At 42.2% G+C, this 14,695-nt stretch overlaps 1 protein-coding gene across 2 annotated transcripts in view; it reads right to left on the bottom strand.

Annotated features, from left to right (window-relative positions):
* The window catches only part of GRIN2B (glutamate ionotropic receptor NMDA type subunit 2B), a 205,629-nt gene that overhangs the window by 159,326 nt on the left and 31,608 nt on the right, over positions 1-14,695 (bottom strand). For both annotated transcript variants that reach the window (XM_031057703.1, XM_005421891.2), the window contains one exon: positions 9,742-10,170. In XM_031057703.1, coding sequence (XP_030913563.1) covers positions 9,742-10,152 — 411 coding nt within the window. In that variant the 5' untranslated portion in view covers positions 10,153-10,170. The remainder of the gene's footprint in view (positions 1-9,741; positions 10,171-14,695) is intronic.

Genomic DNA, 14,695 nt, shown 5'->3' with positions numbered 1-14,695 from the left:
CTCTCTTTTCCCATCCATCATCTCCTGCTTCCTACCTTTATCCAGTCCCCCTGCCCATCTCCTTGTATCAGGATCTCTTCCATACTCTACTCACCCTCTCTAGTGGCTACTCAGAATACCCTGCATGCCCCCCACCCCATCACATTTCTGCCTAGATTCCCTGCTGCACAGCACATTCCTGCAGGCTGGATCCCACCAGGATCCCACAGGAGACCTCCAGATCCAGCACCAGCCTGTGCAGCCCCCAGGGCCAGGTGCAGTTTTGAAGCACAGTTTGCAAGGGCAAGTTCTTTGCAAGAGAGGTGCCAAACATCTAAAAAAACTCCAGGCACATCTGCAGTTCCTTACATGTATAACAAGGCCAAACTTGGAGCAGCCAAGCAGGGGTAACAAAAGCACATCTCTGGTTACAAGTCCTTCCCTGCAAGACACCCCTGCTCCAGACCCATGCCCTTGCTCTGAGAACATGTGGTGGTCAGGCAGAACCTTTGGAGGAAAATGTGACAGCCCTTGTGATATAGATAAATCACATATAGTCCTGTGCCATATTTTCAGAGAGAGATGTTTTATTTTCCAAATAAATATCAAATTAAATCAATCAGCTTGAGGCATACACCTGGCAAAGAAAACTTTGTTCAAACAGTCATAGTATGGCAAAATTACAAGAAACCCCCAAGAGAATTTTATAATGGAGAATGCTGACCAAGCTTACAAGAGATGGTACTATCAGCTCTGCATAAAATGAGTTCTCCAGCATGATGCAGCTATTCAGCCACCACGTCTAATGGGGGTTAAAGCTTCTCCTCCTGGAGTCCAGATTTTCATCTCAAGCATTGTATTTACTTCAGTTAGAAAAATCCTGTAATTGTTTCCTGGTAATTAGGTCACCTTTGCCTTTTATAGAGCTCAAACTTCACAAAAACATTGTTATGGTCTTCTTGTAAAGGGCAAATTGCTGTAGACAGCAGTTGAGCAAGCGTCTTACAGTCATGTTTTATAGCAGAGCTGCAGTGAGCACTAGGGTCTGTTGGAACTGCTGGATTCTGTTGGCACCTTTTAGATCAAATCTCCTCACTGCATGTACCTGCCTCCTTTACTTTTTTGCCTGCTCACCCTTGGACTCTCCACATCCTTCATTCCTGTCTTCCCCCTTCCTCTGAAACCAACATTTATTGTTATTACCAGGAACCTCACAGATACACAGCTAAAAGCTACTGCCAAGCACAGAGAAAAATTGCTTCGACAGAGCCTTTAAGGCATTTTTTGCCTTACTCTCAGAACTTACACTTTTTTTCCCCTTAATTTTCTCCCCATGATCCTAGGTTCAGAAGATGTTTTCCTATCTGTCTTTCATCTTCTTTATCCTTTTTCTCCTCTGCTTCATCTATATAGCATCTTCTCCAGCACTTAGTTCAATCCTGTTTGAAAACAGCTGAAGAAACGTGGTTTCCATGTTCTTCCCTAAGAAGTCTGAAGCACTTCCTGAGAAAAGTCAGTGTCTGAGCCTTTTCTTGATACACATATATATCAATTAATATTATCATTTGATGTATCATAATACATCATTTAATATATTTCCCTAACTTTATCCTGTCATTCCTATGTGTGCTTCTGGCAGCTACACTAAGCATTTTTTTCCTCTAATCTTAGTCTACCTCTATTCATTGAGTATATAAATCACACCCTGACTCATTGTTCAACCAATCTACAGTACACACATACAGCTGTTTCACTCTTCATATATCAGCTCTTCCAGACTATTAACAGGGTCACAGACTTCAATTATGTCTTCTTCTTTACCCTGTTGTTTCCAGCCTCTGTATATGTAATTCCCTTAGTTTCCTTCATAATCCATCCCCTCCAAACTTGGCTAATGAGGCAAATAAAAGGCAAAAAGAATAAGAGATTCCCTGGAAAGAATTGTTTCTCTCTGTCCTGCGGTTACTGGGGAATGACATGCAGATCTAAAGCAGCAGCATCGGGCAATTTCACACTTGGTGTTTTCAATTTCATTTTGAGGCCAGTTTAGGGTAGGGCAAATTTGAGCGTAATTAATTTAGATTTTGTGAGACAAGTTACTGCTCGGGGTTGTAATAAAGGACTGCCTGTCCAGATTGAAGAAACTAATCTCCTTGTCCGGCTGGGGATGGCACAAATTGATTTAAGACCTTTTTGTTGGGTTTTTTGTTTTGAAGAGAGGGGTTGTGATAAAGATTATAAATAACTATCAGTCAGAGCTCATCAAGCTTCCAGATTTTCTTCAGGTAAGTGCTTACAGATTTGGTGATCTACCTAAATATCATTAGTGTGAAAATCAAGGTACAAATTATACTACCCCAGTACCCCCTAAGAATAAAATTACTAACCTAAATAAGTTCCCACAACAATTACCAAAAAGATATTAAGTCATTTGTAAAAAAAAAAAAAACAAAAAAAAAAACATTCCCTCAAAAATTAAAAGTAGCCCATATAACATCAACTCACTATAATAACACCTGGTGTTGAAAAACCTTAATCCAACAACACCCAGGTCTAAGCTGGGTGGAAATCAATGTTTTCCTCACAGAGAGTTCAACAGTTCTATTTCTAGGTAGAGAGTGGCAACATTGCATTTAAGCAATAGGAGTGACAAGGTTAATTCACCTTTTCTTTACCCCAGGTGGGTTGCAGAAGTTGCGTGCAGAGCTAGGGAAGGAAAGGTCTTCTGTCCCTCAAAAGAAAACATGACTATAACAACAGAAGAAAACTAACACTCTGTACTCCTGGAGGAAAAATCCTATGACCCGAAACAAAACAGCTTATAAATAGCTGCAGAAGGCTGCTGTGAAGGAATCAGACTTCACTTTTGCTTGACATTTGTTGTCTGAGACAACTTCTGCTAAAGGAAAGCACCCACACCTCTGTGTGGCCATGGTCTTCCCAGGGTATCAGGTTTCCTCCTTCCCAATTCTGTGCCCCCCAAACTCAGGTAACACCTCCAAGCATCAGGTGTCCAAGGCTCAGGGCAAACATGAAGTGCATCCATTATAAATCATTAGGAGGGAAAAATCAATAGGGATATTTCATGGAAAGTTACACTGCCATAAGAATTGTTTTCTTTGTTTTTTTTTAAGAGGCTTTCTTGTTGCTTTTAAGCGATAAACCAAAAAGAAAGGAATCAACTCCACTTTTTTTTTTCCTGTGACTCCTGAAAAAAATACCCCAGAAAAAAGTGAGAGCCTTGAAATTAGGTTCCTCCCAAGAAAACTGGAGATGAACTTGAGGAAAGCCTTAAAAATTAAAAAAAAAAAAACCCAAACACAAAAAAAAAAAAAACACAAAACCCCCCAAAACACAAAAAAGCACACTATTTTAATAGGATAATTAATAAAAGAAATTATACATTTCTTTAAAAAGTCATATTTTCATTGGAATAATACTAATGAGAGTACTTGAGGTCTTGTTTAGAAAATCAGAGTTCACATTTAAGGATTTAATGGCACTGGGGAGAGGTTAGACCTCTCAAAAGTTCACATCCAGGTTTCCTAATATCTGAGGGTTTTTAAGTGCTGTAATTTAATTGTAAAGTAATAACAATAGTTCTAGGGAAATTCTCAGGTGTTAAACTTTCAAAAATATGCTGCCCATATTCCCCTTCTTTACATGAATAAAAGAAAATGTTATTTTGCATGGGTTGATTAGACACAGATGTAAACATAAATTACAGATCCACCTGGCTTTTTACTACATGTGTATACAAGGGAAAAACAACACTGGCATAAAATACTGGCTTTTATTTTCTGTGTCTCTGTGACTTACCTTTTATTACTCTTCCCCAACCTTTGCAGCAGACTTGTAATTTGAGGGCACATTATGTTAAGTTTGTTATTTGTGAGCTACAGAGAGCTTTGTTTTGGCAGCAAAAGGAAACAACAGAGTACCAAAAGCAAAAGAAGTGTATTAATCATGTCCTTAATAAAATTATTAAGAGCCTGGAGGGAAACTGCTGATTTCTTTTTATTTTTTAAAATCAAACTCATCTTTGCTAATCACTAGATAAGTTTAAGAAACATTTAAGCTATTACTATCATCAAATGCAGTTTCAGAGAAATGAAAACACTTTGTGAAATTACATGAACTGCATATAAATTTGTTTTGCAGGAAAAGGGGATAGAAATCTTTCAATGTCTGCAGATCAAAATGTGCCTTTTCCCCCCTTCTAAGCAGCATTTTGTTTGGAATTTATTTTACTTCAACTCCTATAATCCAATCAAAGGAGCTTCAACTGGTTTTTTAAATTTCTTTTTTTTTTTACTGAATTTCCTTCACACAAGGGCTTGAAAAACTTCAGATGTCATCCCTAATGGAAATGAAACAGATTTACACCCAAAAAATGAGGTTTTCATTCCCTATGCATCCCTATTACTTAACCTTTGAAAACCTGAGAGTGAAAGTGCTTTCCTTTTAATTACAGATGTTCTGCTTTTAGCAGCACTGTCCCAGTGTCTTTGACTTTGTCCTGGTTTCAGTGTGTATCTAGGTGCTCAGCTTATCCAACTAGTTTTGGCTTCCCTGTACCTGCAGCATCACTTTGCTGCACTCTGGCCAACAGCAATGATTCTTCCCTGGTGCTTTACTCCCACTGTCCAACTTTGGACTTGCTTTCCACCAAAATACCACAGAAATGACAGAAACAGCTGCAGCAGCATGGCCCAAACACAGACTGATCATAGCAACCTTTGGCATTGAAGGAGAGATACAACATGGTGTCTTGGAAATTTTACCAGAAACCAAAATAAAGGGGACAGGGACTTAAGAAGGGGAGATGCAAAGGCAGAGAAAACATCATGGCTTTGGTATAAACAGAAAAAAGAACAGGCTAGTGGAGAGAGTGAGAGAAAAGCCAGCTCCACGCTGTGTGAAAAAAAGGAAGGAGAATCTGGCCTAGAACAGATTTTAAATTTCAGGTTCATTTTATGCATCTTTTATACAAATGGTATTACTGGCACAGCTGAGTAATAGATCACTCTTACCTACCATTTTATTTCCATCTGCATGCTGATGCATACTGCATGTATCCCTGTGTGGGCAAGCCCTGGAGAGAATAGCAAGGGATGCAGAGACAGAGAAGACTGATTTTCACCTGGGAAAACATAACCATCCTCTTCTTCCAAGACTTTTTTCCTCTTCTGCCTGTGCACCATTGTGTTATTATAAAGCTGCACAGGACAAGAAGCTCTGGCAAAATAACCTGACTGTTGAGAAGTAATGAGGACGAGTTCCAGCAAAAATGATGGCCATCAGCTGTGCTATAAGAGAACCTTAAATCATTTTCTGGTCTTACCTTTTCTGCATTCATTATCACCAAGTTGCCTTTTTCTGTTATTTTAAAACAAATAAATAGTCTATCATTACAAAATGGACCAGTCAGCCAAGTGGTGTGGTCATTTGTTAGGCAAGAAGCTAAATCTTTTCCAACGCAGTAAGTTTTTTAAATCAGAATAACAATTCACCCTTCCCCTGAGATACCTGTAAATATACATTCATAAATGTTATTTCCTTTTCTTTGTGTGTGTGATTGCTCCTTTACCTCCTAGCTCTGGGCAGAAGTGATTTTAGGTAATATGGAAACGAAAACGAAGAAAAGCTTAGTTCAGATTTCCAGTTTCAGGCAACCCAAGATATTGGTTTGTGTGGTTATCTGAACTGAAGCTTGGTTTGCAGTCTTGAAGATTTACTTTCACCATCAGTCTCCTAACACAGGGCATCCTCATACAATTTAATTTCTGCTCTCAAAACAATTGGGGAGAAACAAGAAATTATCTTCAATGCTGGAAAGCCAGCAGATATGCTCTCTGGTCAAAAGTGCATTGCAGTCCTCTAGAGAATACAAACTAATGCTTAAAATCAGGAAACACAAAGCTGTTAAAAGTCAGGTCATTGCAGCAGCATCAGGCAAACTGAAGGGACCAGCAAGCTTCCACGAGCAAAGTTTTTGGACCACAGAAACCTAACAGTGGTGGTGGTGCACATTTCTCTCCTCTCCATCTTATCCATTTTGGATTAAACACAGATCACCAGTGGTCAATGCTACTGCCTTTCTAATCCCAGGTCCTGGTGAGATGATGCTATTGCCCTAGTCCTTTTCAAGGATTCAGCACCAAAATAAGGTGGTTTTTTACAGAGCTGAAACAATGTGAGCACTCTTCTACCCCATCCCAGGGCTACAGCCTTGCTCCTCTGAGAGGAACTAATCTGGGGTCCGTTGGACCCCTTCGCCATCACTCCCAGGCCACCCAGCCCCAACAAAAGGACTGCTGCACTTCACTCCATTTGGAGTCACTGCTGGCATGCTTTTGCAGCTCAAGGGACCGAACTGGCTGTGACAGAACTCTCACTCTGCAAAGGGGCCTCTCCAGAGCTCGAGTGAGGCACATCGTGTGTCTCTGCTTCACTGCTTTCCTGGAACTGAACCCAGATCACAGTGTGCACACAGATCATCTGCTCACATTCTTCTTATGCCAGATTAGTCAGAAATTAAATGTAACACTCTGTAACAGGTAAGCAGGTGGAATTAGAGACACAAGCACCAAGGAGTGAAAACAGCAAAAACATGTAAATTCCTGTATACTTATTTTTCAGAGGAAAAAGGCCAAATACAGGGAAAACAAACTATATATTATTTACAAAATCTAATCAAGTACAGTATTAAAGAATGTGAGTTTGAAAAAATCAGGAAAAAAGGATGTTACACTTTCATCAACATACCTCCACCTGCTATATCATACCTAAGGCAGGATTCATGGCATTTAACTTGAGATATCATGAACACATTGAAGTACAGCCTTCTTCAGTAATCAGTGAGGAGACACAGGACTACCCCATGAGCCTTTCACTGCGCCCTGAATTGGGTGGGATGAATTGTCCTCAGCTGGTGTCTCCATTACCACTGATGCCGAGACCTCCAGCTGGTGGGTAGCAAACTTCTAGATTAATATTAACTGAGATAAAGCCAGCATATAGTGCACATTATACAGTATTTCTGTCTTTATATACAGGACAAAAGAAAATTTGGGCTTGAAATCCTAATTTTCTTTTTCTTTTTGCCTGCCCTTTTGTGCCTCAATTTACCAGCTGCATGGTAGATTAAAAAGCCCTTTTTACGCATGACCCACATTTCCTACAGAACACTTACTAAACCCTCACTGAAGGTGAAACAGAATTTTACATGCTGCTCCAGGAAAGGTGGTTTGACTGGGGAGTGTTTTTGCATTAAACCCCAGCAAAGAGGGGCTCATCTGTCACACCAAGACATTCATGGTTTCTAGCATTCCTTAGGTTTGCATTGGCACTACTGATCACAAACACACGGGGAGCATAACAAAGCTGTAAGTGCAGATCTGAACCTGTGAAATGCTGAGCAAGTTCAATCACAGCTGACTGCTGTGGGCGTTGAGGGGATGCTGAAAGAAGCATTCCATGCTTGCAGGATCAAACCACAGCCACACAACTCATCTGCAAAGAGCATGACTAAGAGTCACTAAAAGAAAAGCCTCTGTGAAGGCCCTCTATGGAAAATAAATTGCTGAAGGACTTACCAGGCTGACATGAGTATTTTTAGTAGAATTTCAGTATATTTACACTCTACCATATTTTAATTCAATTCGTCAAATAAATATTATCCATTAAAGATTACACACCTGTGGATCAGAAGTTGTAAAGGTCAGCCTTTTCAAATTATTTTTCAAAGAAACCTTGGCCTTTCTTAAAACTGCAAATCTTTGTACATAGCCTGCAAACCTCCTGTCTGCAAAACTACCAAAAAAAAAGAAAAAGATTGGTAAAACAGAAGTGTCCATTCATAAGGCTTCCACCTCTGAGCTCCCTGTGGGCTGCCTGCCTGCCTGCCAGAATGCTCTTTAGAAGTGAGCCAGTGGGGTACACAGGGCAGTGGCAGGAGATGCTGCCTTCCCAAGGAGACACTAGGGACAGGTAGAAAGAAAAATCTTTTCAAAGTTCAATAGGCCAAATTCCTCTTTGAATTACAGCAGCATAAATCTGATCTAATCCTGCCAAAGGCAATGGGGCCGTGCTGGATTTACACTGCGGGAATCTGAAATCAGAATTTGGCCTGCCATGTTCAAAGTCACAAGGACTTTTCCCAGTGCTTAGGAGGTCTTCTGTCAGCAACTCTTACACTTGTTCAAAGATGTAAGATGGCACCCCAAATGTGAAATGCAGCACTTGAGCACTGCTTCCAACCCTCCTTTGCACAGACATAGAGAACCATGCAACACTGCAGGCAGGAGAGCATCAACATGCAGCATTGCTGCCTGCCTGGCCTCCAAAGCAGAAAAGCTTCACTGTGGGTGGAATGGAGCAGTGGAACTTCAGCACATGTGCAACTATTCGAGGGGTGAGAGAAAAAAGGCCTGTGATTATTCAGTGACTATTTCAGTTTAAAGGCCAATACGAGAAAATAACACTGCATACTAACCGTGTGTTATTTGGCAACAGAACAGTTGGTCAAAAAGTGAGGAAATAACTTGTTAGCACTTTCAATAGCCTGCACTGGATTACTTACTTGCAAGGTAAATAAAAGAGAATGTGCCTGGATTTCTCATCTCACTAGTTATCTTTCTGAGGAAAAGCTGCCATAGCGGCCAGGTCAATTCTCACCCTTCATTCCATTAGGCCTGATTCTGCCTAGTTAAATGTCTCAGACTCACTTAAGAGCCATCTGTAAAAGAAAAAGACTGTCAGCTTGTGTCCCTATTTACTTCTTTGGGATGCATAAAGAATGGTTGTGAGGTCTTCTCAATAAAAGCCTTGGCCTTGACAGTCTGGCTTCAAGCCTACAGGAAAAGGGACAGCCAGCTTCTCTCACATGTTCCCACTGGCCCCAAGGCTACTGTTAGCCTCACTCCCTGGCCAAACGCACATTCAGGTGTGAATTGCTGCATGTCCTGTTTGTGAAAGGTGGAAGATTTGTATCAGGTCCACCTGCACCCCATGGAGGCTTTGTAAAGAGTTATTAGCTGGCCAAAGATGCTACTCCCTCTCTGCATCTTGCCCCGTTCAAAAGCAGTAACAGGATGGCTTGTTTGTGTAGTAATTATTTAGAGACTGGCTAGGGCCTGGGAAAACAGTGTAAAGTCTGTGACATGAAGGAATAAAGTAGTGCAGTAGAAAAAAAGAAAGATTTAGCTGGACTGGTTCAGACTGGTTAGTCACTTCAGCTAACACCTATTTAACTTCAGGAGCTAATGAACACTTTATGGAGAGGATAGCTTTATTAAAGATTCAATTATATTCCAATTAAGATGTAAGAGCTGTATTAAGCATCCCTGAAAATACCACAATGTCCTCCAGCTACATGCAGAAAAAAACCCAGGCTATGATCCCTGGCTCTTCTAAAGTAAAACACAAGCAAAAATAAGACCTTTAAAAAAATTACAATTGTCAGGGGCTCTTTACCCTTCTTAAGGAAGAAGAAAAGGGCTGATTCTTTTGTGGGTCTCTTCTACCTGCTTCTTTCCCTCCTCAGTTTTTCTCTGTTTCAGATAATTCCTCATGATTAATAGGCTCTTCTCAGTAGTGCTACACACAGTTAGCTCTTTTAATCTGTCTTTGAATCTGAAGCTGTCTAATCCCCCAAGCCTTCAGCCCCATGAGACACCACCTGAGGATCACAGAATAAGATATTTCTCTTTAAGTTTGAATGCACAGGTCTGCAACAGAAAGAAGCTCATTTAAATTTACCTTATCTGCCATGATCATAGAGGAGCCTCCATGGATGCCCAGGATGGGAGTGAGGGTCTGGGCAGAGATGAAGTCCAGGATCTGGGCAATGGCTTCCTGGTCTGTGTCATCGGCGAATACCACCCCTTGGATCTTGCGGTCAGACATGAGGTCACAGATGCGGGTGATGATGCTCTTGGGATCTGTCTCATTCATGGCCACCAGCTCCACCCGAGGCACCACTGAGAGGTGGTGGAAGTCATCTTTCTCGTGGGCATCTTTGATGGCCACTTCGTCTGAGGTCCCCACCAGGATGACTGCAATGCCAATGCTCGGGTGGCTTTTCTGGGCATGGGCCCCGCTCCCTGTTGTTGCGAGGACTGCCAGCACCAGCCAAAACCTTGGAGAGTAGCACTCCACCCTGGGCCTCATCTTCGGCTCTTACACTCCCTGAGTGAGGAAGAAAAAAGGGGGAAAGTAAAACAAAGTGATTAATTGACAAGTCAATCATGCACTCAGCCTTCAAGGTAGATCCATTGATCTTGCTCAGCCACTAGCTCTCCTCCCAAGAATCCTTCTGGTCTGATGCCGAGCCCTTTGGCTACATTCAGGGCTCTGCTAAAGTTGGGGGGTCAGACCAGTCCAGCCCCTACTTAAGAGTCTGGCATCACTTAAGAGAACAGCTGTCAGCAGAAGATGGGATCATGTCATCTCTCAGGTCCTGTGTCACTTTGAGACCCAAGTCAAAAGTGATAGAGGATTGTCCTTTGACAGCTGATCAGCTGTCTTTGTGAAATTAATTGCTTATGTCAAGCCCATGTCAGAGTGCTCACCCTCAACACAAAGGAATGACTGGTGCTTGCAATCAGTTTGGACTTGTGCTGGAGGTACAGGCAGGGAGACTGAGGAGACCAGGCAGATAGGGACTCCCTTTTCCTTTCTCAGCACAGTCCTTCCAGAATAAAGTGAGGACAAATGGGCAAGGTCATCTGATGTATATGTATGTGCGTATCCATTGCATACACCATCAGGACGCACACAGCTTCAGTGGGTAACACAGTCAGCCATATGCTTTTCACCAACACAGGATTCTTTAAAAAAAAAATCAATAAAAACAGGAATACAGAATTTCCCAGGGGTCATGGCCAAAACTGGATCAGGATCCTCCAAGTCCATACAACAGCTGTGTTTGCACAGAAGTAGAAATGCCAACAGAGCTTACAATGGTTCACCCTCAGCTACTACAGCCAGGCATGCTACATTAATCTTCTCCCTGAGCATGTCCACTTTATTTTGTAATCACAACAGCAGAAATTAAAAAAAAACCTGATGAGGTGATCTCTCTAGCCCCTGCCTGAGTGGGACAGTTCCCTGCGGGACTGTTCCTCACTCTTTCTTTATTCAGTCCCGCTTTAATAATAGTTCACATTTCCACAGCACTTTTCATCCTCAAGGCACACTACAAACACTAATGAACTAATTCTTACAGCACCCATGCAGTGTAAATATCAGAGACAACAGAACAGTGTCCCCCCATCTGCCTACCACACCTGTTGGAGGTAGCACTGCTTGGTGTGCCCACCCAGGGCCACACTGATGTCCTAAGGAGATTTCAGTAATTTCAAACTAAAGAAGATTTTCCCTCAACACAACAGGTCCTGCTTAGCTACTCATGCCCAGAATTCTGTTCTTCAGCAACCAGGCACACTTGAAATAAATACACCAGCCCTGGACTTCTTTGTGCTACACCTCTGGTCTTGGGTGTCCAAGAATGGGACCCTTCCATACTGTTCATTGCTTCACATGCCTCTATTAAATTAACAGAAAGCCACAGCAGCAGGGACAAAAGCTGGCAAAACTTTGTGGAAGCAGGAAGTCCAAACCAACCCTAGCTGACACTAGCCACCTACAGGAAAAAGGCCCAAGAGGCCCCATCTTGCCATGCCCAGGAGAACACACAGGCTCAACACCTGCTCCCTCATTTTCATGCTTAGCAGAGAGGATGTATCCTGCATTGAGATTACCAGATAAATAAGCAGATAATAAAATAGATAATAAATATGCACCGGAGAAACCAAATCCACTTAAGAAGCTGAAAGGGACTGCGGGTGTGAAGCACCAATCGATTCTAAGCTCTCCAAAGGATTCACTTTTTGAGAGACACTCACAAGGAGAACCAAGAGACTCTGAGAGTTTGGCAAAATGAACAGTTAACTTCATTCCAGTATGACTGTTATCCTCCAATTACGAGTCACTAAATTAGATTCCTTCACAGTGAAATGCAGTCCCCATTTCTGCAATGCTTTATTAACTTTAATGCACTCTATACACTCTCTATCTCTCACTCTCTTGCTCACTCACTTAAATGCTATATTTGTTCTCTTAAAATATGTTTCCTGCAGTCCCTCTGCATCAACTCATACAGTGCATTATGGTTGGTTAGGCAATGGCTAGTTGTGATGCCCAGGGAGGAGAGTGTAGGTTTTCCCAGCCCCTTTCCCACCAGGAATAATTTATAGGGCCTTCCAATCCAGGGCTCAGATAGCATTCAAGCAGGAGCTATACAGGCAGTCATGGCAGCTGTCAGCACGTGCTTCTCCCACTGGGAAAAATGGCAGCCAAGAAACTTATTCCCCACTCTTCACCTGTATTAAAGCTAATAAATCTCTAGCATCTACCTCCAAGCAGGAGAGAGCCCAGGTCCTGAAGAGCACATAGGTGCCAATCTGTTGGGTGTCTGTGCCCCACTCAGGCAGATTTTTCCATTCAATACAAGATGGAGTTATCTGCTCGGTGCCAGATCCTCGGGCTTTGGCTAGATGTGCAGAGAGCAGCCAGGGCTAGGAAGAAGCTCATTCAAAGAGGAGGCTGTCTGTGGCTCGGTAGCCAACCTGCCATCTCCAATTTGGATATTTGGATCCTCAGCCATAAGCCCTCTCTGGATCAGGCAGAGCAATGTTTAGGTAGCCTGTGTTGTACCAGCCAAGACATCTCTCTCTCCATCTCTCACTCACACATAACACCTCTGTCAGGCTCACAATGTCTTTCACGTGCTCATGGGCAGTCTCTGTGACAGACAGCAGTGTTCTTCTAAGGGAATAGCAGGTACCAGGTCCAGGCTGGGCTCCCTCATAGGATGGGAGCTGGGGGTGTGATGAGGCAGGAGAACATCAATAAATCACACCCAGCCCAGGGCTGAGTGTGGTTTTCACCATTCAGCTCCCACAAGGCAGCATAGGGGTGAGCTGCTCAAAGACTAAATCAGGGATGCTCATGGTGTTACAATCCTTCCCTCCTTGGAGCTGACTTGTGTTCACATCAGTAGCCATTCTTCACACAGCTGCTCACATGTATGTTCTGGCTGTTAGAGAAAGGGACAAAAAGGACATCCCAACACCAACCTCACCTCGTGTTCCTCCTCTGGTCTGGCTCACTGCAGGCCCCTTTTGAATGTGTGCTAGTAGAGACAAGGCAGGCATCAACCCCCACAGACTTAATGTGTTTCTGCCTACAGAGCAACAAGCTTTGTCCGTGACTTCCACAATGTTCAAGTGCAAACATTCACAGTACTCAATTAAGAAAGCACTGGAGACAGCATACAGACCTCCTTCTAAGTGTGTTCCTGTTTCCAGTGAAAGGGGGATGGAGAAATTCACACACAAAGAAATTCATAAGCACCTGACAAGGCTACAGCTGTAAAACAGGGCATTTACTCTTTTGTAGTTTCAAGAAATTTTAATAATTTTACAGTCAAGAATTATTATAAAAACATGCAAGTATATTCTATTACCAATTATTTTACATGAACAGATTTTCCTTTAGAGGTTGCGTGGGGCAGGCAACACAGTGTTTGAAGTATTTTCTGTGATTATGGCACTCTGAAACAATTTAGTGAATCCCAAACTCCAGACTGGTACGTAAAATCCTTTACACATTACTGCACACTATTATATTGTCTCTGACTCCCTAGAAAATAATATATGGTAGGGCCATTAGATAAAGTGGTTTTACAGACATATCTATATTTAGGTATAAACATGCCAGTAAAATCATTATACCTCTATAATCTTATTTTACTTACCAATAAAATATATCCACCACTGTAGGGGAATGCAGCGTGTACTTACTGCAGAGCAATGTTACACAATCACTTTCAAAATGGGAAGTGAAAGCTAACTTCTCCCATTGAAAATGCAAGAGGAATGTAGGTAGTCAGACGGTAATTATTCCAATTGGAATTTAGCCAAGACCAAAGGTTAGATTGCTTAAAAATATCATGAGAACCTTACTTGACACTGCACTTTTATGTGGATCAGACCTAAGATAAGTATTAATAGAAAATTATTAGGCTGCACAGGCAAAATACAGTTCAGCATTAAGAGATAGTTCTGGATGATATTTCAAAATATAGAAAGTACACAAATATGTCACTGTGCATTCAACCAGGCTAACTGTAAGCAGACTACTACTCAAGCAGTGTACAGCAAAGCCAGGCCATATTCAGGTCAGGTAAAGAAACTGAGGCAGAACAAGGTCTGGTCACAGGTTTTTGGGGGTAGTTCTGTTGTGTGCTGACACTGGTACTTCCTCCTGCTGCAATTGTGCCTTCTAGGTAGCCTTGCATAATACTCTCTAGGAAGGGTGCTTGCAGGCTCCCCAAACCCAATCTCCAAGCTCAAGACAGCAAGAGGAAAGGAAGTCATGTAATACTGCAGTTCCAGACAAAAAGCTGTCTTGAAGGCAGCTTTCCTAATTAATAGGAAGACAATGCTTGGGACAGGAGGCTGAACAATGCCCCTAGCCACCATCAAAGGGAACTTCACAGGAATACTGGCTCCATATCGGAGAATGAAAAGCCTACCTCCAGCCTCCCCCTCCTGTGCTTCATTGGAGGGCCACAAGGAAGTTCCTATCCCAGTGGTTTTTGAGCTCTGCTCACTGAGAGCTCTGATGCTCTAAGAACTGCTTAGACTTC

Source organism: Geospiza fortis, unplaced genomic scaffold, assembly GCF_000277835.1.
Source record: "Geospiza fortis unplaced genomic scaffold, GeoFor_1.0 scaffold173, whole genome shotgun sequence".
Classification (NCBI taxonomy): domain Eukaryota; kingdom Metazoa; phylum Chordata; class Aves; order Passeriformes; family Thraupidae; genus Geospiza; species Geospiza fortis.
Note: the sequence above shows the minus strand (reverse complement) of the source record. Positions and strands in the feature narration are given on the sequence as shown.